We start from the raw sequence: 28000 nt of genomic DNA, 5'->3' as shown, positions 1-28000 counted from the left end.
AGGTTTAATATTGCAGCATTTCAGAATGTTGCTCACACAACAAACAAAAGAGACAGGTTACAGTCTGTGGGAGTAATTACTGCATGTGGTACAGATCTGCTAAGACAAACATCTCGAATGACACTTAAAATTCCCCCCACTGGAGATGCCAGTAAGAAAACTGCAGTGCATTTATGGTTCACAATACAGATGTCAGGACATCTGTACATTCATGTCAGTTGTGTGCACAAACTGTTCGCACATTTTGCTGGTTACATTTAGGAGTTAGTGAAAGCTTTCACATCACACGGCATGGCTGAAAAAAAAAGTTCATAAAAAATAAATATCCCTTTGTTATTGCATTTTTTTGTGTGTGGAAAATATCTTCCCATGTGAGACGGTAGCAAACTGTTACTCAAGTGCTAATATAGTTAAAATCAGTATACAAGATGAAAACATATACAATAACAGTGTTTTCAGTATAGCACCATATAGGAGGGCTAACAAACATAATTGGATTATTCATTACAAAAACATTTATTTACACGGCACCACATACGGTGCATAGACAGATAAAACGTGTGTCTGTGTGTGTGTGTGTGTGTGTGTGTATTTGGCAACAATGAGGATATAAGCACTGCTTTGGGATTTTTTTTGTCCAGTGTGTGTGTGTGCATGTGTGTGAGTGAGTGATTGCATGTCTATCTTTTGGCGTGGCCGACGTAGCTGTTCTCGATGCACAGCACCACGTAGGTGCTGGAGCAGCTGCTGGAGCTCTGCTGTAGCAAACTGCCGCTCTGCAGCGAAGACGCCATGCCAGTCAGTGTGTGGTCGTCCACACGCCACGTCTCGCAGTAGTTGTCGACGTATCCCTGCCCAGCACTGGTTGACCCATGCCACATCATCTTCTCTGGCCTGGGAGGAGAAAACAGAAAGAAGGGGATGAAACAATGAATTCTGGGAGTCTTTGTAGTGTGGGAGAGTTTATTTTTGGACTCACCATGTGCTGTCGCTGAGAACATCTTTGCCATCAAAGGAGTAGATCGGCACGTTGTGCTTCATTCTGCCGTCGTTGAAGATGGCGTCCCAGCTGTCAAACAGAACCTCGTCCTGACAGATGACACAGTGAGGTCAGAGCACATTTATCATCCTGCTTCATTGCTTCTTAGGGTGAGAAAACAAGAGACTTTTTCTTTATTTGACAACCTTCAGGTTGACGATTGGCAACCGATCCCTGTCAGTCTTGCGAACAATACTGTGGAGATCCTGGAGCTTCGCGGACAAGAAGGCACGGAACGTTCCTTTCATCCCGATGGCTTGAGCCTGAGTGAAGCACAGGAAGTCTGCCCCCCGGATCCCCCGCATGGCGCCAGTCTGAGGGCTATTCAGGGCGATCAGGTGGAGCTGCAGCGAAATCAACATGCTCAGCAAAATGAACATCTAGAGTAAGAGTGGGTGGAGCTTCTGTTGTGATGATTTCTTACCCCTGGCCCTGAGGTGTGATGGTGCACTGGAGTCTGGGGCACAGGTGGAGGTGGTCTTCGCTGAGGGGTGACTGGGTACCGACTGTCTGGGTACGTTTGGCGTTCCTGGGATGAGTGACTTGGATATCTACCATCTGGATAGTTCAAGCGCTCTGTGTAGCTGGGAAACCTGGGATCAGTGGGTGGTGGGTAGCGTGGATCCGGCTGATATCGGGGATCCGGCTGGTATCGGGGATCAGGATGGTACCTGGGATCAGGGTTTGATGGGTACGGGTCAACTGAACGGTGCGAGTCTGGTTGTGTGGAATGGCTCGGAGTGGGGTAGACCGGATTTTCAGGATGCCTGTGGGAATCGTGAGTGTGGGTGTGGGTGTGGGAGTGGGAGTGGGAGTGGGAGTGGTGGTCTGGATAGGGGACCACTGGCGGGGGCTCCACTGCTGCAACTTCATTACCCTGCAAATTATGTGAATATGAAAACGTGCCTTGTATTTCAAGTGTATTTTTAAGAAAAGACAAAGGGGACCTGAATGTCTACTCACATCCTCACTGGGCAAAGCGATGTAGCTCCCAAGCTGGAAAAGTAAAGCAGGCATGAGTACACACTGGTGTCCCTCCTGCTGGATTACCCTCAGTTATAGGACAGATGCCTCACCTGGACTTGGCGAACTCCATCTCGGACTCGCAAGTACAGATCAGTTTGCTCTAGGACGTAGACTAGGGCCCCCTCGGGTTGTCGTCTGGCGGTTGCTGCCATGACGTCATAGGACCGCAACACCGTCACCTACACACACACACACACACACACACAACCATCTACAATGGTTCATATCTGTAGTTTGTCATAAAGAGTTCATGCCTGGACACAGGTCTTCTGGGAATACTTCGCCCTGACAGCAAGGCTCTTGGAAAAGTTTGAGTATCCGTCATCTGGTATTAATCATTTATTTGCAGTCATATTGATTATCAGTCTAAGCAGACTTTTGCCCTTCAGGCCAGCATTATCTTACGTGTGGTGTCATTAAGTATCAAGACACATTGTTAGAGGAAATAATGTTCTCTCACCCCTGAGGAGTGTCCAGGTAGTCCAGGTGTGCCAGGTGGCCCCGGTGGTCCAGGAATACTGATAGCTGTCATTCAAAGGAGACAGTAAGATGAATTATCTTGTATATTTGTCATTTATTAAATAGGACTTACTCTGTGTGCCTCTGTAAGCCCCAGGAAGGGAGGGTCCTGGAGGTCCAGGTGGGCCTGGTGGCCCAGGTTGCCCATCATACCCTCTTCCTGGTAAACCAGGTGGCCCCTGAGGGCCTGGGGGGCCAACAATGGAGTCGCCTTTAGGGCCCTGATGAGACAGAGGTAGACTTAGAGTGAGCTGAGAGATAAAGATGAAAACAAGTATTTGTAAGAGTGTGAGCTTACTGGAGGTCCTTGGACTCCTGTGGTGCCTCCATATCGGGGGTCATAGTATCCTCCACCTGGTTCTCCTTTCTCTCCTTTTGAGCCCGTTTCCCCTCTCAGCTCATTCTGGACACAAACATTGTAGACAGTCAAAAAAAACACGTCTTCAGTAATGATTAAAATGGTGTAAGTCACGTCACGACAAGGCTTACCTTAAACGCATAGATATCAAAGCTTGAGCCGACACCTGGGGAAGGAAAAAACATTCTAGAATTTTACATTCTGAAAACAAACAAATAATTCATCTACAGCTTAAACTGAGGTGAGAGGGAGCTGCGACCTGGAACGCCGGGTATCCCTGGTGTCCCGCGATCACCTTTCTCTCCTTTAGCAGCTGAAAAAACAAGAACCGCGATGACATACAGAGATAGTTTACCTTTATTTACCGCAAGGCAAGAGTACAACTCACCTGGGTAGTACCTGGCATAGTCCTCATACCCCTGAGAGTAGTTCATATACACAAGAAAGAAATGTTATTCGTGAGGAAAGTAAATGAGTCGATTTACTTTATTTCACTGTCTATTAATAAAAATCCCAATGAAATGATTTTTTTTTTGTCAGTCACAATCCAAATATTACAACTTTCAGTACAGTTTGTCTTTAATTTAATTGAAAGGGAGTCAGAAGCATTAATAACTGCAGCACATTTAACAGCAACATGAATACGTAAAATGTCTCAACTCACTCTGACGCCATCAATGGAAACAGGAGATCCAGGAGGTCCAGGAGGCCCCGGTGGACCTGGAGGACCCTGAAACACAGCAAATATTGACAAATTATTCGGATCAGCAGAAAATACTACAAATCATTGGAATGTTTTTTTTATAGAAGAAAATGACACAAACACAGACTGTGGTACTCACAGGGTAACCATAACCAGATCCGCCTCCAGAATCCCCCTTCTCCCCTCTGACCCCGTTCAGCCCTGGTCGACCCTACAAACAACCACAGTTAAAAAGGCACATGGACACTTGTGTGAAACCTGTAATGGATGTAAAACAACCAAATATCTACTTACTGGTCTACCTGGAAACCCAATTTCACCTTTCTGTCCTGGAGAACCGTATGAGCCCTGGAGGGAAACAGTGCTGGTGTCTGAATAAAAATGAGGCCCCCACCCCCAACCCCATTCAGATACAGTGTATGATACGTACTGGAGGTCCAACAGGGCCAGGGGGTCCAGGATCGCCCTGTCAACACAGAGTGACAAACTGCTGCTTCACACAATAATGCAAACATGAACATTTAGGATGTATTTAAGTTAATTAATCAAGTGCTTTAATTTTGTTTTTGGTTTTATTTCATGACTGATGATGTCCAGTGATAATACGATAGCCAAAGCCAGTTATTTGAACGTTTCATCGGTCACTTTTAGAGAAACTGATAGACTCGAGGAGGTCCAGATTGTTGTATTGTTTAAGATGAATGTTTGGTTTTCTGGTCTATCCTTCCATATTGTAAGGAGCCCCACAGTGGCCACATAGAGAAATAAGTTCTTCATATTAAGCAGTGAGGTCTTTACCGTCTTCCCCGCCAGGCCACCCAGGTACTGGGGTCGTCCGTCAGGTCCCATGATGATGCCAGGTTCTCCTTTCTGACCCTGAGCGTAACACAAAATGGGATTGAAACAAAACTACTGTTGCTTGTCAGAGTTTTTCTGGTTCCTCATTAGGAAGTGGATCATCACACCTTAGGCGCATATCCCTCAGGGCCCCTGTCCCCCTTGTCTCCCTTCTGTCCCATGGGTCCCTGCATGGATCCAAACAAAACACAGTGACATCCTTCCTTTTCCTCAGACTGGATTCTCCTGAACTGAAGCATGATGGCGACTATACCCACCGGAAATCCTGCTCGACCTGGAACACCTGCTCCATCCTAGTGAAGAGAGAAAGGTAGCGCTTGAAAAAAAACACACAAACAACTAAATGTTGAGTGCACACATCTTCAGACCAGAGGGTGTGCCCACTCACCTGCCCCTCTTCGCTCCAAAATACGTCGTTATACTACAGCGAGACAAAGTTAGTCAGTGAGGTGAACAAGCAAGCAGTGACCGTTAGTGGATATCAGTAACTCAAAGAGAGATTTAGTAATGGAGAGGCAGGCCGTCAACGTGAGGGTTAATTATATATTCTGATATCAATGTCTGACTCACGTCGCCTGGCTGGTAGATGACCTGTCCAGGAGGTCCGGGAGGTCCTGGTGGTCCAGGTGGCCCACCATCGCGCCCTGGCACACCCTGAAAAATCAACCAAAAAGTGGATACATTTACTTTTATCACAATAAAATCTCACATTCATTCTGAATCCTGAGTGACCGTCTAAACAACATGAACACAAACATCATGTGACACTCATGTGACACCTATATGGACGGCCCCCTCACAGATATCTGCCTTGGGTGGAGAGATATTTTGCCATATAAAATATAGTTACTTACACTTTCTCCTTTCTCTCCTCCGTCTCCCTTTTGACCCTAAAAATAAAAAAGATATTAATGCCATCAAAAGAAGTCGTCGCTGCACTTAGTAACATAGTAATTTCATATCATAAAGTGAAGACAAGGAAATAATCCTCTACTTCCGCCTTCCTACCGGCTGTCCAGGAAATCCATCCAGGCCTGGAATCCCATTTGGCCCTCTAGGTCCTTCTGCTCCTTTGTCTCCATGGATACCAGGCAAACCTGGTCTGCCCTACAAGTCAGATGAAAGCCACTTTTAAGATGGGTAGACAATGAAAGGCTGATTGGATTTAGTTTTAGCTCATTCAAATGAACACTGACGACTTGTTTCAAACAACACATCACTTGAACTTACTGGAAGGCCTGCAATACCTGGTGGTCCCTGAAAGAAAGAACATGATAAAGCATAAAACGACGGAGCCGCTGTGAAGGCAGCACAGGAATGTCCCATGCAGCTGATGGGATACCTGAGGTCCTGGAGGGCCTGTTACTCCAGGTACACCACTGGCCCCATCAAAGCCATCCTGCAAGTCAAGTAGAAGAGGATCCTCATCAGGCATCTTTTAACCATAAACTAATTAGGTAATGTTGTCTTGCTTTTTGTTAAATTCCTAGGAACTTTAAAAAAAAAAAAAATTTTAACAACCCTAATTAATTTAAATGTTCCTTTTCTCAATAGATTGGCATGTGAGTGCCTGTAAATCCCCACTCACAAAGCCGACGCGGTACGGTGGCCCTGGTGGCCCAGGGGGCCCTGGAGGTCCGACCGGTCCCATTGGACCTGGAAGCCCTGCCAGCCCAGTCTGTCCTGGTGTGCCAGCTTGTCCCGGGTCACCATGAGACCCCTGGTATAAGAAAGCAGGTAGTTGGAGAATTGTATTCACAGTAACAGGAGAACATGGAGGCAGGAATGAGCAGGAAATACATGCTTACAAAGTCATATTAGGAAAGGTTCTTTTTAAATGTTTGCTTAAGATTGCTAGATAAGGAAATTATGGTTTGTTAAGCATGATGTTTAGAGAATATTTCTAAATAGTGCTTAGAGGGAGGACAGGAAACCACCATGGGGGCCCCGGTACCCACAACCCATACACACCGTAGAGGACGGAGTAAAGTAAGAGAACAAGCCGGTGAAAAAGTTGGAGTCTTGTGCGTCTTGCTAGAGAAAAGCAGAGATGGAGCAGAGAATCTATTTGGATGCACCCACCACCGATATGTCATGATTCAATGTTGCTTCAAGGAGCAAACAGAAATCCTAACTAACCTTTTCCCCGACTGGTCCTGGAAGACCAAGATCCCCCGAGTCGCCCTAGAGAGGAAACGTTCAGACAACATGAGACATTTTCAAATCTCCAAAAAAATAAGAAAACACAGGCTCTCTCACCTTCTCCCCTCTGAGACCAGGTGTACCGGGTCTACCAGGGGGACCAGGAGGCCCCTGAAACAACAAACAGGATAATATAATAATCACTTATAATATTCTTTTAACTGTCTTCAAAATGTCCCATCAGAACAAACCACTCACTGGTAAACCAGGAGCTCCATCCTGTCCAGGTGGTCCAGGAGGTCCGAAGGCAACTGGACCATTAGGTCCCAGTGCCACAGAGGTACCAGGGGGTCCGGGAGGGCCTGGAGGGCCAGGGGGTCCTTGAAGGCCACGCATACCCTGCAAACCAGATGATCACACTGTATAGAAACAGACCAGATCACAACTGATTCTTGTATGATATTTATAATGACAACAAACCCCTAGTTTCTCCAGGTCTGAGAATCCTGAGCCCTCCATGTCCACGAATGTCTACGGGAGTAGACATGATCAAGATACAGCCACAAATCCAAGAATGTGCAACATATCGGAAAGACAATTAGATAAGTGGACAAACCGGGCGGTCACCAGTTCCATGTGCAGGAGGTCCTGGTGGACCAGGGGGGCCTCTGGGTCCTGGTAAGCCTTCACCGCTCTCACCCTGGAAGGTTTCAGAGGTCACATGGTAATGTGTAGAAGTAACAGCTTAATGCTGTATCTGATTTATAGAGATTAATCTCTCTAGAAACCTTTTGGCCTTTAGAACCAGATGTTCCTGGATTTCCTGGGAAACCTCGTGGTCCAGCTGGACCCTGGGAAGAGGGGCAAAATTATGCAGCCTGTCCAGCACTGATTATGCTTCATGTGTTCAGTAAAAATTAAAGAAACGTACAGCTTTCCCATCCTCTCCTGGATCCCCCTGAAACATAATCCCATAAAAAGAGATGTAAAAGAAATAAACAACATTTATGGAACGTGTCATTTGTTTAAAATCCTCAACTCACAGGTTCGCCATCAGCTCCTGGGGGTCCGGCAGGTCCATTTGACCCTGGTGTACCTGGGGGTCCAGGAGGTCCAGACACCTGCTGCACAACAGAGCCATCCCCAAGTCTGACCACCTCAGCTGCAGGTCCAGGAGCACCAGGGGGCCCGGGAGGCCCCCGAGGCCCAGGTTCTCCTTTGTTACCAGCGTATCCAAAGCCTGAACTACCCTGGTGAGGAAGAGGGGGACAGTGCCATAAACCGCATAAACCATGAGAGATATTCAAGATGGTGTGAAGATCAATAGTCCAATATGGCTGCCTTAAACTGTGACCATAAACCATGCGTTTAAATGCCATTTTTGTGGATTAGAGTTAGATATGTTAAGGGATTTTTTGCCATTTTTTTCCCACCAAATAAGGAAAAAAAAAAATTCTAGTTAACATACCTTCTCCCCCTTTTGTCCCTGAAAAACAAAACGGAAAAGAAGAGATTCTGAATCTTGATGCACGGTCATTTGAAAGCAGAAACACGGTTCGATTTTCTACCTTCTCTCCTCGCTCTCCACCCCCTGAGGAAGAACCAACGCCAGAACCTGAACCAGGTTCTCCCTTGGGCCCTGCAAGGCCTCTGTCCCCCTTGGATCCTTTCTCCCCTTGATCACCTTTCTCACCTTTGCTGCTACTGGAACCTGAGGGTGACAAGTTTGCACGTTGGCTTCGTAGAACAGGACAGGAGATCAGAAACAAATACAAGTGTGTAAATGAGACACGTGTGCGCATTCTAAGCAGAATGTGGTGGGAAATCATTCATACTGAGTTGCTGAAACATGTCTCTTCAAATCCACCACATCTGTGGTATGTATATCTGATTATTATTGTTATTCTAATTACTAAAATTTGAATCATAACATTATGAAGCATCAAAAGTAGGTATCTGACCTGGCAAATCCCTGACTTCATATCTGGAATCTTGCCCGGAATTATTTTTTTTTCCAACAGAGAAGAAGTTTTGACATTAATTTACATTCAAAGTTGTTTCACCATATTGTGGACCTGCTGCAGTGGAGCAGTCATTTCAATAGAGGGCGCCACTGCATAACACAAAGTTACCCCTACTTTAACCTTCTTAACTTGAACTTCTTGTAAATGACTCAGCTGGTGCACCATGTTCTGTTCCTGGCTCTGGAATATTACATTGTCTGGTGGGTAATAGGCTTAAACGCATGACCATTATCATGACTGGGTAAGAAAGCAGGACCCTCTGGGCACTCGAACTGCGCCTCAGCATTCTGAGCTCTTAACTCCCCAGACAACATTCAAGAGAATCAAACCCACACACCAGCTGCTACACGCAGAGAACCCAAGGCTTGGTCAAGTGAGTTTCTTCTGTCCCCCAGGAGAGACAGAGGAACAGCAGAGCCACTCATTTTAACCAGCGACACATGCCAACGGAAAAAGACAAAGCCAATCCCACGCTACTACGCCCCATCCAAGGCTGGAGTCTATCCCTGCTGACATTGGGTGAGAGGCAGGGTTCACCCTGGACGGGTCGCCAGTCCCTCGCAGGGCCATCAGGAGCAATTAGGGGCTCAGTATCTTGCTCAATGACACTTGGACATGGTCACCGGGGGAAGTGACAACACTGCCCCACCACCACACACACAAGTCTCAAAATCAACAATAACACAACTTCAGCTGTTAACTGTCGGCAGCAATACGAGGCTGCAAGTATCATAAGTGCCTGTCACAACGTTTCACATTTCTTTAGATCTAAAAAGACAGATGTCAGAACCATAAGTGAATCTATCTGTTTTTTGAAGCCATGATCAACATCCTTCTACTGCCCTGACTCTCCCCCAGAGGGAGCTAAAGAGTTGCAAACCATGTCATCCTGATGAAAGCCTGCAGCCAAACAACTTCAGGTCCAGACAGGCAGACTTGGGTGCATATTTCAAGACCCCAGTGATGCTCTGAGACGTGTCTCTGGCTGCTGTGCGATTAACACAAGACTTTTCCATGCCGCATTTACTGTAATGAGCGTCTTGGCAGATGCACTCTTTCAGAATGTTACCTGTTTCTTTGAGTCTTCCGCCTTTTGATGAAATTAGCGGGGGTTCAGGCACTGGCCTGAGGGATGCAGGTGTAGTCTGGTGAGACAATATGAAGACTACGGTTTACTAAAACAATGAAAAGCATCACTTGTCCTTGTTTTTAAAATCACAAAAATGGGCTTCAATGGCAAAACTAAACATTTTGTTGTTAGAGGTCATTACCACCTTGTTATACGTGAGGGGCTCCCCTAAATATCAGGATCTGGGCCCCTGAGTTGGTTTCAGAGTTCCTTTGTTGTCATTTCATGACTTTGCTGAGGAACCCTCTGCAAGACACTCAAGGAAACCAAGAGGTCCTTCAACCCTACTTTGAGAACCCTCATCTAAACTTTTGTCTGCTGCCTGCCAACACAAGTCTGAATCCTCCCATGTACTTCCGGAGCTGTAAAGGTTCCTATTGGGCATTTTGACATTCAAATATTTTGCCAGATGTGCAGAAACAAAGCTAGAGATCCCACAGACCTTCACGACGTGACTCGTTACTCTTCTGTCGCTTTCACCGCTGCCAAAATCGCCAGAGGCCTTAGAGACAAAGAGGTTAGACGGTCAGCCATCGGGGATCGACTGTGGCAGACAGATGGACAAATACTCACAGCATCTGAGTCGTCGTCGTCATCGCACAAACGCTCGGCTGCACGAGGGTTTCCCACCAGTTTCAGCTCAGCAATCGCACCCTGAAAACACACAAAGTGAATTTTCTTTCACTCTAATGACATTGAACCAGTTTCCTTGACAACAGGGAGAGCTTCCCTCTCAGGAACCACCTGCTACATTTGAGAATGCTTTACTTGAAAGATTTTGAGGATAAAGAAACGTCAGAAATACTGATTTTAACTAATCCCTTACATTGCTCCACCTTCTGTGAGCTAAAGGTCGGAGGTCAAAGGTGAGAGAGGTCATGATATAGATTTGTAAGGGCCAGACACCCCAACACAAATCTGCAGAAGGGCAACATGGAAATATTTGGCCTCAACCGACCTCGAGGTCAGACGTCCATGTGCAAACACACACACCTGCTCTTTCAGCACACACTGTGTTATTCTGGCGTGCCCCATGGGTGACATTTGGAAAGGGAGTCATTTCTGAAAGACGATGAGCAAACATCTCTTCAGCACTTGAGCATTTCCTGTGCTGGAACCCTGGAGTTTTATAGGCTTCCAAATGTGAGTAAGTTGATGTCCATATAGAGCTAAAGATAATCCTACGTCTAAGCCTTACCTGGAATTTGTCATTGTCTGCTCCCCCGGCCTGACCCACAAAGATCCCGGCCCCCGCATCCAGATCCATGGGGTCTGGCGAGCGCTCAAACTTCACCACCTGTGGCTCAGAGTCGCAACCTTGGTAGAATGTCACCTGTTCCTCAAAGACAGACAATGAGAAGCGGGTCCACTTGTCCATCATGCTTGGCACATCAAAGCTGGCTGCCTCATATGATGCCTCTGCGTCGGGCTCCGTGTAGAAGAACTGCACCCTCTGGCGGCCGGACTGCACCGCGCTGAGCTTGACGCTGATGTACATGAGTTTCTGGGTTCCGTCTGTGATGGAGAAGAGGACGGCGGCTGCACGACTGGTGGGTTTGACGTGGAAGAGCAAGGAGAAGTGACGGAAGAATGGGTTCGGAATGTGGGCCAGAGCTGGCTGGCCTGACACAGCCGAGGAGGAGAAGACATAAGCTGGCTCGCCGTTCGGCCCGTACACCTGGGAGATGTCATCTGGCGGTGGGTCTCCGATTAGCTGCAGTAAAGTCACACCACTTTCTTCTGTAGAGACAGAAGTTTAGAAATCAGCTCATCACTGAGAAATCACTTGAGAAACTAGTTATTTCAGCAAATGAGCCTTCGTTTACTTGATTTCCCACAAAAAGCCCAACGCTGTGTGTAAAATGCATCTTTACAAGGCAAACACAGAACTTACAGGGTGCACGTAGGGCAGCACGAGCACTCCAGGACAGAAATGACCAACATTTACATGACGAACTCTCCAGAAAGCGTTCAACAGTACACGAGACACACGAGCCAACTAACAGTTCATTTCTTTTTAAATCAGAGCATTTTTAAAGGCTTCAGCACAGAATAATACAAGTTACAACTTGTGAAGGTGCCACATATTTGCAGAGCTGCAGCTGAGGACTGAGTCACTGAGTCAGCCAACCCAACCATGACAAGTTCCTCTGGAACAACAAACACTAAACCTCAATGACCCTGCAGGTCACACAGCAGACCACTGATCTTAACGCCCCGAACCCAAACCCACTGGAGGGCTTCAGGCACTGCTTTCTTTGAAAATAATAATAGCAACATTAATCACAGCCAGCAGCTCAACTCCCTGATGGTCCTTTAATCAATCATGTGCTCCAAACCAAATCTATTCAAATCATTTACACGTCACATTTGAAAATTCACCAAAAAAATTCAACAATTTACTTGGAACAGATTCTGTCAGATAAGTCGTGACTGGCTCAGAAAATTCAGTGAATATTGATCAGAGCTGCAGGCAAAATAGGCGAAAATACCTTGTTGATATCATGAAAATGGCTCAGAGGTTGTGACAATATGCATTTTCACAATAATGGCACGGACGTTCATTTTTAAAATGTTATATCATTTTTTTATGATTTATAGGGATGAGAATCTTAGAAATGCATCTTCGAAACTGTGGGCAAGGATCTAGACAGAAAATATGTTTTTCTGATTTGGGTGAATGACCCTTTAAATTAAACCAACTCAGCTGGAGTGTGGGACTGGAGGTGCGGGCAATATTAATTTACAAAACTGCTGACATTTTAGTTCCCATAGGATGAAGGGAAATGGAGCAGCAGCCTAAGGACCAACAGTTTACGTTCTCATAAATTGGCATCTCAGGGGACAACACTTCTGGTCTGGCAGACACTTCCACTTGCTGCTCTCCTGAGGGAAGCTTGTCATCACCAAGAACAATCTGTGCATTGAGGAGTCACAGAGGGCAACAGTTGCGGGGTTTTCCCAAGGTTTCTAAATGACGTCAAAGTATCAAATATAACTAAAGGGAGCCGAGGAAATCATAACTCAGCAAGATGAAAAGCATCACTCCTTGTTGCACAAATGCTGGGCCGAGCACCTCGCGGAAGACCGACAAGCTCCAGCTCAGAATCACCTGAACTGCGAGCACATGTGCTCCTGCAGATCATGAACACGTTTTCACACACCATCTCCTCTCAGTGTTGCGACTGAGTATTAAATTGTGCTACAGAGGGGCCACAGATTAGCCTGTATCCTGTGGGATTTACCCAATTGGGTGGTCAACTTCCCACTGACTCCACCTGCTACTGGTTAATCTGACAGTGACACAGCTCCTGCAGCTGTTGCACATGTCAGGTGTGTCAAAATTGTGTACTTTGAATGATAAATAACTTGTTTCAAAAATCCTTTGAGGGGCAGGGAAATGATTTTCTCAAGTTCATTCACATCTGGAAGTTTTCCAGTTCACACAGCGCACCCACTAAACAGACCAGTAACAGTTGAGGCCCTCATGTCTGCCAAATATTGAGCAACAGTGTGGTTACAAGACCAGTGTGCCAAAATTACGCACTTTTTCCATTTTATTGCTGTCTCCACTTCAGGCTCCGGTTTAGGTTTTTTTTTTTGCCTGTGAAGTTAAATACAAAGCAGGCGTGGGACATGTGGTCAACTGTGGGGTCGGGATCCTCATGAGGTCGGGTATAATCCATATATGGTCTAAAGCGAACGGTGTATTGTTTATATTGCTTGTTAGATGACGTATAATGTGGGGGCAAAGCAAGATGGAAAAAGCTCCCAGTAAGAGCGCCAGGCACTGAAACCACATCGAGGAACATGGTGTCATGTTAACCAAGTAACTTGTAGTACTTGTCACCAAGTTAGCCAAAGGCAAAAGCCAGCAGAGGTCTCAGTCCACAATGCAACACAACACCTTATCAACCTTTCATAGTGTCATATACTTGTAGTTGTCATCTTTTCCATGTTGGTGCTGCTGAGTTTTCCTGTGTTTAAATAAAAGGAAAATACAGCAACAAGGACCAACAATACCTGATCGTGCCTCATTGAACACCAGCCCACGCATGGACTGACACACAAGTTACTATTTGAACAATGTGGGCGCCAGGTGGACGTCTAGCTCCATTGTGTCAACTCATGTTACACTTTCAATAGGCCAGAACCTGCCACATGTACGTTCACACTGGGCGGGTCACATTTATTTCAACCAGACAATCACATCCCCAACAATGCTGACAAGAGATGAAGGCCACTTCATGTTTCTTCCACATCCCAGCCATTATAGTCACTTGAAACAAAAAAAATAAATGACTTACTAAAGTGATGAAAGAACACATTTATCGACAGAACTCTGGAGCATTAAATCCAATTTCAAGTCTGCAATCAAGCCGTTTCTCTTGTCGGAAGCTGGCACAGCTCACAAACGTGGGAACTTTGCTCCTGAAACAATTACAATAACCCAGATTTCTGCTCATGGCGTCCTGCTCTGTTTGTCTCTACACCGCCTCCCTTTTCCTTCACGCTAACAGGACCCATTTATGAGAGAACATACATGACCCCAATATATTCTGTTACAGGAGATTACCGAGGTACCACGTCTGTGTTGTCAGGAGAAATTCAATGCCTGTTCTACTGCCTGAAAAAAACAAAAAACCCTGCCAGCTCAGACAGACAGATGGACAGATGTAGGCAGAGGAAGGAAATGGGTGTCAGATGTCCATGGGAAAGTGGACCATGAGGGACTAAAGAAGGATGAAGCTCACAGACAACAGCGGTCCCACAAGCCCTCCGCACTGATACAACATGCCAGTTAAAACATGCTGAAATGTCGATCTGGAGATCATGGAAGTCTCAGGAGCGTCACGAGTCTTCCCTCGGGGAGTAAGAGGAGCCATCTCCGAAATGAAATCCATTACAAGATGACATTTGTTTAAGAATCTGCAGAAAACCATGTTATTGGAGAAATGTGTTCATTAGAGTCAGCTGCATTTGGCATAAAACGGGCACGCACATATTTGATCAGAGAGGCGTGCTGGCGAGAAGTCTGCAGAGTCATCCATGGTGCATGAACATTGGCTGCAGATGTACACAGTCAAGCCAGGATACTGCACTGTTTGTCCTTCAAATGTCTCTAAAAGAAGGCGATTTAATTTTGGGTTAATCTAAACCACTTGCTAATGATTATAATTGTTATAAATGGCCCACAATGTAATTCAATCAATCAAACAGACCTCATGCATGGTTTTGTTCAACTCGGGTAATTCCCGACTTGCATAATAATCTCTAGTTTCCTAATTCTCTGCCAGGCACTTATTACCACCACTCAAGAGCAGCTTTGGAGGGTGGCCCATGACCTCTGATCTTTGGCAGGGATCTCAAGCCGCCCCGTCTCATCCCAATCACAAGACTCCATTGTTGTTGCCCTCTCTCCAAAATCAAGGACACAATCGTCACTCTTTTTCTTCATAGCAGGCCGTTTCCCACCCACAAGCGCAATCGTAAATGCCAATTACTACCACCCCTCCCCGTCACAGACAGCCCAATTGTTTCCTTTGCTGTGACTCTGGATGCTAAAACCTCTAAATCCAAACGGAATTCCACCACAGCTGATGAGAAATGGTGAGATGATAACCCAAGACAGACGTGCGTGGGTGGCATGCAGGAGAAGGATGTGACAGACAGATGCTGCATGTGGGAGATTTCCTCATTGAACCACAATAAAAGTGCAGAATTCACAGAAACTAATCAAGGCAGAGACTAAAATAACCTTTGATCAAAGTTTGGTATGCAACCATTAGCTTTCAAGACCCCTCTTTCTTCTGCATGTCGTGAAAGTCAATGCACGCCCAATAAAACCTGTCTAATCACTCAGGGCGCTGCATTCTAAGAACCCACATGGAGAGTGAAGTTCCCAGCATCCTCTTCATACTAACTCAGGCATTATCAATGCATTCCTATCATTTTAAATGTAGTTTATATATCCAAACTCTCCGTAAAAGTAGCACATGTGGAATTAATCTGCCACTCAATACCAGTACATTTACATTTAATACTCCTGTGAGGAAAATCAACGTGTCTGATGAGTCACAGCAACAAATCTCCTGCGGTGAAAATTCCATACTTTTAAATTTATGATGGCACTAAAAGGCTGGACAATGGCCTTGAGTGTACTTCCTCTCGAGGGCATGTACAGCTTCAGAATAGTGTACATCATGCATTTCCTGTATTTGTGTTAAAGGGCTTCCAAATCTTTGTATTTTTAAAGATTCTTCCTTCCATTTACGAAAGTTATTGGAGTTTCTCTCCTTTGATAATCTATCCTGGGGAGTCGGATCAGCAATTACTCATTTCAAAGAACCTGTAAATGTTGCTGGAGCTTTTGCAGGTGCACTTCATGAATGTGGCATGCAGACAGGGAGAGCAACGTGATGTCAGGCCAGGAGCATGCTAAAGCTGCGCTTCATGTAGCAACAACTGAACAGCATTTACAGGACAGAAGGTTGTAAGCCATTAATTGCAGCTTTCTTATGTTATTTACAACCAAAGCAAAGGATGAGCTTATTTTTACTCCTGCCGGGCAACTTCTAGTTTCTGCTGATGTCAGTACGCTTTGAGACATCAACCTGCCGAGACTTGAATTTAGCTTGAGTGAAGGAATTCATCTGAGAGCGTCATGTCTGCTTCTATGTGTTGCTAATTAAATCAATCAGCGACTGCAAAACAGTATCTTTGAGAACAAGGAAAACAGATGTTAATTCTGCTGCAGCTGTTGAGAACGTACCAAAAGCTGCCTAGTAGGAGCAACTCGTTTAAAATGACTACACATGCATCAAGCGCTCAATGCGCCGGGCAAATGCAACACAGCTCATGCAGCTTGGTATAACTAAACGTCTTACAGCAACGTGACTTCGGATTCAAAATGTATCACCACATGATACATTCTAACCCGCCAGGGTTACCTTTCCAGTTACTAACTGACACACATGCAGGACCCCCGGGCCCCTGTGCTTTTTCAGGCAGGAAGTGACACTCCACTGGTAGCCGCCCATTATCCAAGGACACCCAGCAGCTGTCTTGCAGCACATGGCAGAAGCTGCGACAGGGCAGGTGCAGGGATGCGACGGTGCCGGCGGTGGGCTGAGGGCACCTCGGCACCAGCAGGAGGCACAGGAACCACTCTACGCTGTGGTGACACTCCGCCTTGGTCAGCCACACCCACTCCTGTAGGGTTGCCCCTACTTCCTCCACAGATGTATGATTGAAGAAGTTGGGCAACATTAAAAACTTTGGCTGTTTGCCTGAGCAAATGGGCCAATCAGAGGGCACGGGAAGACAAGGTGGATGAGAAGCATTGATGTGATTAGCTAGAGGGGTTAGCAAGGGATCCAAATTAGTCCCACTGACATTTAAAACATCAGTGACAGAATCAGTGACAGGTGGCAAAGTCCCACTTGTCCCTGATTCTAGATCTGACCCAAGATCCCGAGCATCCTCCTCTTCCCAATTCCCAGCCCCCTCTTCCACCCGCACCCCCCTGACCCCCTCTGTATTACCCGTCATGTTAGGGTTAGCGACCTCCACCATCTCTGTCAGGGATCCGTTATGAGTCACGTTGACCATGGTCACATTCCATTCCTCCACCAACGTAGTGCTCACATTGGCCACGATGGTTGGTCTCCCTTCCTCATCCAAACTCTCTGCTCCCTCCGGCTTCTTTGTGCCTCCAGTTGTTGTGGAGGCACCTGTTGCTGTTGCTGTTGCCACCGTTGGGGCTTCTGTAGTGGTTTTTGGATCAGAAAACCACAACCATGCCTCCAAGCTGCCAGTGCAGCAAAGCAGGAGGAACCACGTCTGGACCCTCAACATGTTGCCCCTTCACCAGTCCCCCAAAGGTCTTGGAGGGCGCAGCACTCCTCAGTGCGCTCACTGTCCGTCCACCTGCTAGCCAGCCGCTCAACAGTTAAAGCTGTTCAAGGGCCACTGAGCGTCCACTGAATGTAAGCAGAGACATAAAACCTCGGAGTCCTTCCCTCTGGAGCTCCTAGAGCATGCTTGCTGCAACCTCGCGGATGAAAAAAAACACTTAACATGGAAAGGGGGAGACCCGCTTTTGGAGGCCGGCTTTCTCTAATGATGATGGAGTTGCCCCACGAAGAACTCCTCCTCTTTATAAACTGATGAGTAGCTCCTTTTAGACTTCCTCCACAGTGGCACACACATTCAGCACAGACAGCAGAGTCATACTTTCTAAACATGCATAAAACTGGGTTATGACCAGCACCTGAATCCCAGACAGGCTTATAAAATGTTTTGCTTTTTCTTCATGATGTTTGTCCTGTTGCTCAGTCAGAATATGATAAATAAGACATTATGACATTCTTTAAGTCTCTGATACATAAAACTTTTATATTTCTTCAGATTGTGGTGTATATGACATTTAAAGCTGCGTTTACATGGATAATCCCGCTGAAGACCTTATTCTAACTAAGACAATATTTTGATGAAGGTATTTACATGAGTTTCTTAAAGAACATTCTAAGATTATTTCAGTTTACATGCCACACAATCAAGTCCAGCTACAGTTCAACAGCCACGTTGGTACATTACAAGTGTTTCTTGCTTATAATGCAATAGAATGAGTTTAGAGGTGAGTTTGTAACTCTTGCTGAAAGCTGGACCAGCGACATCAAGCAGTTTAACGGATGTAAACTGACTTACAGCATCACCTTGATAGGGTTAATATCAGAATATCACCATCCATGAAGAGCACAGCGCTTCCTCTCTCATTTTAGGGTTTTCCCAGACAAAGGGGAGACCAAACCAGGTGTCGTCTTTAATAGTCCTGCACAGCATTCTGAGCAGTCACACCTAATACCATGACAGCACCCAAAACTACATCCAAGACCCTTTATAAGTTAAAGATTTATCACTTGAATGAGTAATTTAGGAAAACCCCTGACTTTCACATAAAAAGGGCTCACAAGTTCTGGAATAATGAAGACAGAAAGAAACCTACACAGATAATAAAGTAGTTTTAAAACAGCAAAGGGAAAAGGGGGCTTTGGAGAAAATCTTTTCTGACATTTATTGAGGTTTCCAAAAGTTGAACTGGTTAAGCTGGCGTGAGCGCCAGTTCTATGGGGGATGAATGAAAGACAGCAGCTGAGAGAGTGGCGCGACTGCAGCAGCAGCAGCAGCAGCAGCAGGGGAGGGCGTATCTGATTGGATCGATGCGTTAAGCTCCGCTCTCCAGAGACCCTCTCTGTTGCCATGTTGCAAAAAAAAGAAAAAGAAAAAAGTACCACTTCCAGGTTCTCACAGAGGGGCGATAAGGGAAGGAGGGATCCCCCCACCAACCCTGGTCCAAGTCCACCGCTGCCTCCTCCTCCACACGGCCCCGATTGCCCCCATCAACCAGAGAGCCGCCTCATCTGCCAAGCTAGGACATCCAGCTGTTAGACATTCCAGCCCTCGGACCTCCCACGCCCACGCTGCATGACATTTGGAGCTTTGGAAACTGCCACATCTTGATACTTTGTGCAGTGCTGCCACTGCTGTCAGCCTTTAATGCCTTCTCCTGGATGCTGACCAGAGCAGGGTGAGGAGGGAGGCAGATTATTTGTTGCTGTGTGAAAGCCAGCTGTGAGGAGCTGTAGCAGTTATCAAGACAGATACTTTCAACCGCCTTACTCTGAGTGCAGAGTTCAGCTGATTAGGTTCCCGTTATCTGGGACATCTTGGTTCGAAAAGTCAAGTAGCCCGTGAAGTTTGTAGACACTGGATCAAGACTCCTAGAAGAGTTTCTGCCGTGTATTAGAGATGGATGAGCTGCAGGAGCATCTGGATTCAGCGCATAATGTCCTCAGATAAAAGCAATATAAGGCAGTGTGTCGATGACGACATTGATACTGCCCTACTACCTAAGTCCAGCAGAGGGCGCTGTCTTCTTTCAGATTTGGCTGTTGCTGATTTAAAGTACAATCTGTAGCTGATCGAAACAAACTTGCGCTTCATTTCTCATACCGCAAACCAGCAGGCGCAGCATAGGAGAACAACAGGTTGAGGTTTCCACTTCTATTGGAAGAAAAAAAGGAAATGATAACTTCTTTAGCGTGAGCTGCTGCACCCTCCCAACGCCACACATCAGGTTGCCTCTCGATTTCTCGAGTTGCGCCTACATTCAGAGGCCTAGGGATTACAGTCCATAACTACTAATTATCTCTCCTCTGAACTCTTCCATGTAGCAGCAGCTCAGGCTTGTCACCTTGTTATGTTTGTTCTCATATATATTATACTGCCACCAAATCATCCACCCATCCATCCATCCATTTTCTCCCTCTACTCCTGTTCAGGGTGGTGGGGGTGGAGCCTATCCCAGCAGCCTTCCCCCTGGACAGGTCACCAGTCCATGGCAGGGCCAACACATAGAGACAGACAACCATTGGCTCTCCCAGCCACACCTACGGTCAATTTAGAGTCTGGATTAACCTGGTCCCTCTTGATGTCTTTGGACTGTGGAGGAAGCTGGAGTACCAGAGAAAACCCACGCAGGAACAGGGAGAACATGCAGACTCCACCCAGACTCCACAGTGATGACCACTGCTCCACCGTGCCGCCGCCACCAATTCAAATATATCAAATTTTAATATTCTGAAAAATCTATTAATACAAAGACCCAAGTTCACCATTGGCCACACAAACATGGATTTACTTTCAAAATACCTTTCATGATCTAATCTTTGTCACTTCGATCTTCATTTTCTTGATGAATGTTTGCAGAACATGATTTCTGAAAACTACTGAGCTAAAATGATGATTGAGCTAAATGACTATAACCTCTGGAGCCACTTGTCACTTTTACAGTGAAAATTAACATTATTCCAGTTCTGACAACACTAGGAAGGAATGTTCAACAAGCCAAAGCTCATATCTCTCAGTCGTGCAGTAATTACCAAACCAATTACAGACACCACATTTTTGGGGAGGTGGGGAGTGCCAGACTTCCTGTGCAATTTGTTTTCTTTTTCGCTGAAGTTGATCCTGAATTTGATTGCTTTTTCTCCACGGCAATGAGGGGGAGAACTCAGATGAGGACACAAGCCAGACATTTCACTCCTTAACTTCCCCACTCTACTCTGATCAACTCAAATCAAGGTGAGCCTTGCTTCAGACACTTGGCTCATGGGCCTCCAAATATGACATCCATGTTGCCTCCCTCTGTGTTTGCAACACTCTCCATCACTGTCAGCTGTCAGCTGTTTGGACCACAAGCAGGTCAGTAAACGCACAACAGCATCGCGTTTCAATGACTCCCATTTGATTTGTCCTGCACACTCACACATACAAGCAGCCGCAGAACATAGATTCCACTGGCATTCCGTCCACTGCAGCTGCACATGAAACTCCGGTGGGGATGTGACTTCTGCTTCGAGGACCTAGATCTTTCCTAAGATGTTCTGATTCACTCCGATTCCTCATGGACTGAAGATAAGACGACAGAGTTTATTGTCCCTGTGCAGCAAAGATGTACAAGCAACTAATCGGTGTCTGCCATTAAACCTGTGCCTCCTCCTTAGAAGGAAAAAACTCCTCAGATAACCAAACTCAGGCTCAATCATAGGTCATTTAGCAGAGCTCACTACCGTCTTACAAGCTTGTAATGGCTAAAAGACTATTTATCCATCATCATCATGGATCCATGGGCTAAATTAATCATGCACGTCCAGCCTTGTAGCAAGAGTTTATGGAGGAATGTACCTGCAGATGGCAGCAACACAACCTGGGGAGTCAGAGCTGCTACAAACTATAAAGTACAAACTAAATAATAATACAAAATAATTTTAAAAGCTCGTTTTGATATTCTTCTGTTGGTTTGTGAACTGAATACTAAATTGTTGCACACTTTGCAAATGCATATGCACTGAAACTATTGGTTCCTTGAGAGTGACCATGTGGATTTAAGAAGAAAAGAAATGCTGCCACCTGTTGGTTGAATTCCTGCACTGCTTTTTAACTTTTACTGCATGAGAGCTCTCAAAAGAAAGGCGCACGTTTTGAAACTTCCATCAAAAATAAATGGATTGAAACACAGAAGTGTGTGATGTGGTCCTCCTCTCTGATTCTATACATCTTCCACTTAGCAAATAATTCAAATTCCTCCAAGTGCAGCAGGGGAAAACAGTCCCCCTCCATGCCGCAGGGCATCTTGGCAGAAGCTCTGCAGAAACCAACACCCATGACACTCCTCCCTCATCCCCTGCGGTATGTCAAAGTGGGCTTCTGGTGCAAACAAAAGCTGGGCATTTTCAGGCAAGAGGGTGTGAGACAGTTCACGTTATTGAGTCTGAATGAACGATTCACTGAGCAACACGGGGCGCTCGGAGACAAGACAGTTGACGCCTTGTCTGAGGAATCCAACCCACTGAATGAGGATGTTTGTTGGAGAGAAATAATGGGGTGTGTGGCGGTGTGCTCCCTTTGAATGCAAAGGCACGTTTGGTTCCAGAAAGACAAGACGACGCCTCCTGTAACCATGACTGACAGAGGAGAATTAAATCTTTAAGTTCATTTTAGTTCTTTTCTCTGATTTTTTTGGGTCATCTCACCTGTCACAGGCCCATTTTTGCAGCTTGAATGAAAGTGGAAGGCCTCGCAGTTTTAAATTCCTTTGCACGTCCTCGAGGGCGCTAATGTGACTCATAAAACCACACAATGCCACAGTCGCTACTGTATCAGAAAATGAGCAACTTTTATCCAAAATGACGTCAACCCTGACATTCAAGCTGCAATAGATTCAGAGGAGATCATAATTCTTCCCTTTCAGATGAAGGATTCCCAGATGTTATCTTGATGTAAAACATGCATAAACATCAGACTTTCTGGGGTTTACTTACAAGCCGCATTCCTCCTGGACATTTTTTGAGTCTTAAAAAGGAGAAGAATGTCACGCTTGATTTCACCTGTCATTGCAACTTAATAAAATACACACATTGACCATCATCCCAGGAGCCAGACAAGTAGATAAAGACCCTTCACTCCTCTGTGCTGCAGGAGGAACCTGAGACCCATGCTAGTTAGCTTAGCTCAATGAATGGTAGTGAATGGTAGGTGATAGTATATCTCTGATAGAGGTTTCGGCTGTTGGTGTGCCCCGCAGTAATCTTCTTCAGTCTCTGTAACAAAGTCGGCCATGATTAGTAGCAGCAGTCGCTCTGTAAAACAAACATTGAGTTTTGTTGGCTGATGTAACAAAGTCAAAACACAGCAAAGTAGAATGTTTTCTCATTTGAAAATTGTTTTATGAACACACACAGACTCATGTTTCAGAGAAAGTCTGCTGGATTCCTTTTGATGGAGGTACGCTAGCATTTCCCACCCACTACCATTCATTGCGCTAGGCTAACTAGCCTGGGTTTCAGCTCTCAAGCGCAGTGCAGAGGAGTGAAGGGCCTCTCACCTCCTACGATGGTAGCATGCTCCTTATCCTTATTTGGGGTAGCACCAATGCATTCACAGCCCCTCCCTGGCTACTAATCTGGAATAGAACACCTACTGCATGTGGAGCATCAACCTCAGCACAGTAAAAGTGCATCTTGACAATAAGAGGATGAGCCTGGGAGCTGCAGGAATGGAGGCTCCCAGCCCTATGACGGCCTTGGAGGAAGGGATTCCCCCTCCCTCAGTGCTGAGGTGTGCCATGCAAAGCATTACAATTGGAAACGATGATAATGGATTTCCTGCACGTCACCTCTAGCTCGGGCTAAGGGCAGTTCAGCCAGCGCACATTTAATGGACCTTATCCCCACGTTGTTTTAGTGTTCAGGTCATGGCAACATTGTCTCGTCTGGTACTCTGCCGTCTCCTTTGTGCTTTCAGCAGAAATTTAACTTCTTGCATTAAAGAGCAAATGAAGCCAGACCGAGCACTCCATTTATGGCTGAATGTTGATTGGATCTTAAAGAGCAGAGCAGGTGGAGGCCACCATTATTCCCACCTCTGCAGCTGGAAAACAAAACACCCCCAGTAACACAAAGCACCTTGAGAGTGGCCAGTGGTGATGACAGATCTGATCGGAGGCATAAAGAGACGGAAAGCCAAACATCCTCTCGGCCCTGAGCGTGAGCTCACAGCTCCATGTCCACACTTCCTCTGCGCGACTGTCAGCAGGTGGAAAACACCGTTTTAGAGGCTTTTAAAGGGAGGCGGCGCTAAGTTGTAAAGAGCTTTGATGTTTCACTTGACTCAGTCGGACGAGGCTCAATGTGAGGTGGAGAGAAGCAATTCAAGATGAAATGGGAGTTAATGGCGGTGGAGAAACATCCTCCAGGCTACAAGAAAATGAAGAGGAGAAGCCAAGCTTACTGCGCTCAAACATCCTGAAGGCAAACGACTACGAATGGAGCTTACACCTTCCTTTTCTTAGGCCTGTTTTTATGATGCAATTTCCTTTTTTCTTTTTCCAAAAAACAGAGATTAACTGACCAAGAAACAACAACAAACAACTTCTATGCCTGACAAGCGTGGATGATGCTATTAACCCAGAAGCCCAAACACTCGCCCTCAAATTTTAGGTGCTACTCCAGTAAAGTCCCCATACGGAGGCAGGTGTGTCCGCCCTATTTATCATCTGCGCACAACAAATGCTGACCAAAGGGGCTGAAAATGACAACAAACACATAACTATGAGGAAAATTTAATTAGTTCATTTATAGGATAACATTTTTAAAAAAGATTAATCCAAGTGGAAGATCTAATGGGATACATTTATTTTTTTCCTGCGTTCTGAAATGCAACAAGCAGCTGTTGAGTCAGTAAAGGAAATCAACATGTGACTTTTGCAGTATCAAGTGTGGGAATGAACCAAACCTCCACTTACTCCCTGCCCAGTAGAGGCTTTTGATGCCGTAAAAGCAAGTTGTCCCCAGTCATTGGAACCACTCACGCTGCTGCACCAAATGTGCAATTTAGACGCTTTAATCTCAAACGAACAACGCAGAAAAAGAGTCAATAATCTAAGTGCACTTGCAACAGAACAAGATTTTCACAGCTTCAAATAGATAAGATAATCAGGTAAAAGCCCATGTTGACAAGGAAGAACAACAAAATCCTAGATAGGATATCTGCAGGATGTAAGATAAATTACGTGGGACAGATCGAGGCAGCTTCATCCAAGAAGAACCCAGATTACTCCATGTCAGATCATTGCAAGGAGAAAAATCATGGTTGAGTCACGTGATGTTGACACAAATCAAGATTAGCCTAATTCGTCAACTAAGAAAAATCAAATCAAATGTAGCTAAAATATGACCAAAATGGCTGAAGAGGGAACGCTGAGCACGGTAAGACTACAACGAATAAACAGCCACAGAGGACGAATCAAGAAGTCGAGATATGAATGACGGAGAAAAGTCCCGATGTTGGGATCTCATGGAACCTGCAGCTCACGCTTCACCTTCGCGTAGTGCTGCTCTAGAGCAAAAGCGCAATAAAAGTTCAAACGCAGCAGAAATAGTTCCCATGACACTTGAACGTCATGTCAGATCATATCAGCAGTGAATCAAAAGAGCCAGACGTGTTTCCAGCCAAACCCAAACAGTGAATCTTCATCACAACATCATAATTAGAGGTTCAGCCGAGAAGAAACCGCACTGACATCACATCTCAGGATGTCTTGAAGTGAGCATCTGTTGTGTTTTCATGTCAATAAACGCCGGGTTGCTGCTCTGAGATCTGATAAAACAGTGTCAACACAGGAAATAGAGGCTCCTGCTGCAACCAATCTGTTAACATTGTGACGGCTTTGTCTCACAGGCAATGACACTGAGTTTGTTTTATTACTAATTTTACATCCAGAGTGTCAAACAGGGAGAGGCAGGACATTTCACAGCAATTTTTTTTCAGCCGCTACATTTATTTGAATCAACCATTAATTTAACTGAACAAGCAGACTTATCTTTTTGGAACTATTTTAAGATACACTGACAGCTACTGACATGATGCATTCATGTGCCTCGGAGAGAATCAGAAAAGCAAAAAAAAAAAAAACGCGTCGGTTGACGTGGTCGATGTGAGACGAGGTAATTTAATCTGTCTGCTCGGGACGTCAACAGCTGGAAATACTAGCATGTAAATGTGTGTCTATAAAACGCAACATCTCTGATTGTTCTCATGTTGAGACGCTCTGTACCAGCTGTGCGTCCAGGAAACGAACCGCGAGGAATAAACAGTCTTAACCTATCCTGCTGCTGTGTCAGCCCCCCAACACGCCCCTGGATCAGAGTCCGGCCCAACACTGCATCGGGTTTATGAGCCCCGTTTGTCTTTTACTTTGGTAAAATATAGCATCATGTGTCGTGGAGACTGGGCCACCCACGGAAACGTGAAGGCACAAACGTCATGTAAACAGTTTTTCAGTGAGGCCTTATTTCTGTTAAATATACCCCCCCACACCCCCCCCCCCCCACTCTGCTGAACTATAAATTGTTGACGCTCACTGTGCAACAAGAGTCATTTCCTTATTAGGCAGATGTTATTTTCCCAGAATACCTTTCAAAACTTCTGCAAACAGTCTTTAAAGATTCAGTGCTGATTTACTCACCAGGTTTAGATAAATAGAAGTTGCACTGTGACGCCTGACGGGGAAAGTGTTTGTTCACGTTGAATCCAACAACCACAGGCGGTTCAAGGCGGTGAAGATTCATTCATGAAATCTTCTCAGGCACTTCTTTACTTTATTAGCCCTTGATTTTGTCTTAAAGACAGGAAAGAGAGCCTGATAGGTGTTTGTAACTTCCCTGTCTGTGTAGCTTGTCTGTGAGGCTAAATTGAGGGCTAAAAAAGCCCATCAGAGTGTCAAAACAAATTTGTGCCTCAGAAAATCTGGTAAACGAAGCCAATCCTTCAAAATTCCTGTTACCCCTGTCATGGACCAGTGGTCGGTGCAACCAGGGCCCAACCAACGTGGCCTTTCTGATCCTGATTCACTGATTATTGGTAAGCTTGACTGTTAGGAGCGCATTTTTGTACTGGACTCACTGTATACAAGACCTTTTGTTCATTGTGCACCAATTTCAAACTGATATGACCAAAATAATAAACAACATGTTGCATCGCATCAGAAGTCTTTCCAGTAAATGCAACACACACTCTCCTTGCTTTGCTGCAACGAGCTGCAGTGCGTCGTCTTCTTCTGCATGCAAAATACTAGCGTCTGGTTCAGGAATAAAGAAAAACCACAAGACCAAACAAATGTGGTTTTGATATTCTTACACAAGCTTTAATTCTTGAGTGAAGTTCACGGAATATACTGTCTGCACATGCCTGAATGCCAGCTTTGGAGCATGTGTGTGTGTGTGTGTGTGTGTAACCACAAATGAGGCCATGAAGTGCTTCTTATGGGAGGGTCTGATGAGCCCTGAAGAAGGGAAAATCTGAGCAAAACCGCAAATCCCTAACCTCTCTCTCTCTCTCTCTCACACACACACACACACACACAGTAAACCTGTACTGTCCTGCACACCTGCAGAGCAGTCTTCCACCTGAATCTGATCTGATCCTAAAGAAACGTTTTTGTAATAAAACACCAGCACACGCGCGCGCACACCCGCGCGCACAGACACACACAATGGAACACAAGTTTTAGGGGAGAAACGCCGTAAAACTGCAGTAATGGAGCTAAAAAAAAAAAAAATACAATAAATGCTTTTCTAAAATTGAAAAGAACTAAGGTGAGTCGAACTTCAAGGATGAATGAATGAACACTTGAAACCAAACACGTGGAACGCTCATGAAGACTTTGTCAGTGTTTCTGAATTCCCTACAAGTCCGGACATTCAACACTCCGAGGTGAGAACCAAGCGAGCAGCTGCCAGGCGTGCAGGACCAACTCAAGGTTTAGAACCCAGTTCCTCAACAGAACTGGTTCTGAAACAACTGCTTTCCAAGTTTACCTCTGCGTCGCTGAGCTCGCGCGTACCCGACCACCAACAGCAGGAGGATGCAGGTCTGCAGAGACCACCTGCCGCGTGCGCCACGCATCCTTGACTCGAACCTCGTTAAAGTTTGTGTGGAAAATGAAAAAAAAAAATCCGTTCAGAAGCTCGAGGCGGGAAGCGGGCTCATGTCCGGCGGACAGTTCAGCAGCTTCAGCAGGGAAACAATCCCCGTTTCCGCGGCCGCGTCTACCTGTGGAGCCTGCGTGCACCTTGACGTA

The 28000-nt window shown here is 45.7% G+C and overlaps 1 protein-coding gene across 4 annotated transcripts; it reads right to left on the bottom strand.

Moving 5' to 3' along the window:
* On the bottom strand, window positions 1–27998 carry LOC147272820 (uncharacterized). Of its 4 annotated transcripts, none has more exons than XM_086202145.1 (42): window positions 27738–27998; window positions 10997–11538; window positions 10372–10452; window positions 10241–10300; window positions 9739–9814; window positions 8214–8356; window positions 8114–8131; window positions 7689–7895; window positions 7577–7603; window positions 7434–7496; window positions 7262–7345; window positions 7126–7176; window positions 6904–7044; window positions 6763–6816; window positions 6643–6687; window positions 6475–6537; window positions 6092–6223; window positions 5846–5902; window positions 5734–5760; window positions 5512–5610; window positions 5358–5393; window positions 5074–5157; window positions 4892–4924; window positions 4761–4796; window positions 4611–4670; window positions 4444–4521; window positions 4076–4111; window positions 3940–3993; window positions 3785–3856; window positions 3607–3672; window positions 3331–3361; window positions 3202–3255; window positions 3074–3108; window positions 2883–2987; window positions 2658–2805; window positions 2526–2590; window positions 2116–2244; window positions 2003–2035; window positions 1464–1916; window positions 1186–1383; window positions 980–1089; window positions 1–894 (listed from the first exon to the last, which is right to left on the bottom strand). In XM_086202145.1, the coding sequence occupies exons 1-42, from the start codon at window positions 27823–27825 to the stop codon at window positions 681–683; spliced, it is 4188 nt and encodes a 1395-aa protein (XP_086058271.1). In that variant the 5' UTR covers window positions 27826–27998; the 3' UTR covers window positions 1–680. The 4 variants fall into 4 exon arrangements, with proteins under 4 accessions (XP_086058271.1, XP_086058241.1, XP_086058251.1 ...); XM_086202115.1 differs by lacking the exon at window positions 27738–27998 and adding an exon at window positions 17343–17809; XM_086202125.1 differs by lacking the exons at window positions 4892–4924; window positions 27738–27998 and adding an exon at window positions 17343–17809.
* Window positions 27999–28000: the final 2 nt, after the last annotated feature.

Source organism: Aulostomus chinensis, chromosome 1 (assembly GCF_037954235.1).
Source record: "Aulostomus chinensis isolate RoL2024-O1b breed Wild chromosome 1, RoL_Achi_v1.0, whole genome shotgun sequence".
In the NCBI taxonomy this organism is placed as follows: Eukaryota; Metazoa; Chordata; class Actinopteri; order Syngnathiformes; family Aulostomidae; genus Aulostomus; species Aulostomus chinensis.
The sequence above is the reverse complement of the archived record's forward strand: the minus strand, read 5'-3'. Positions and strand labels throughout refer to the sequence as shown.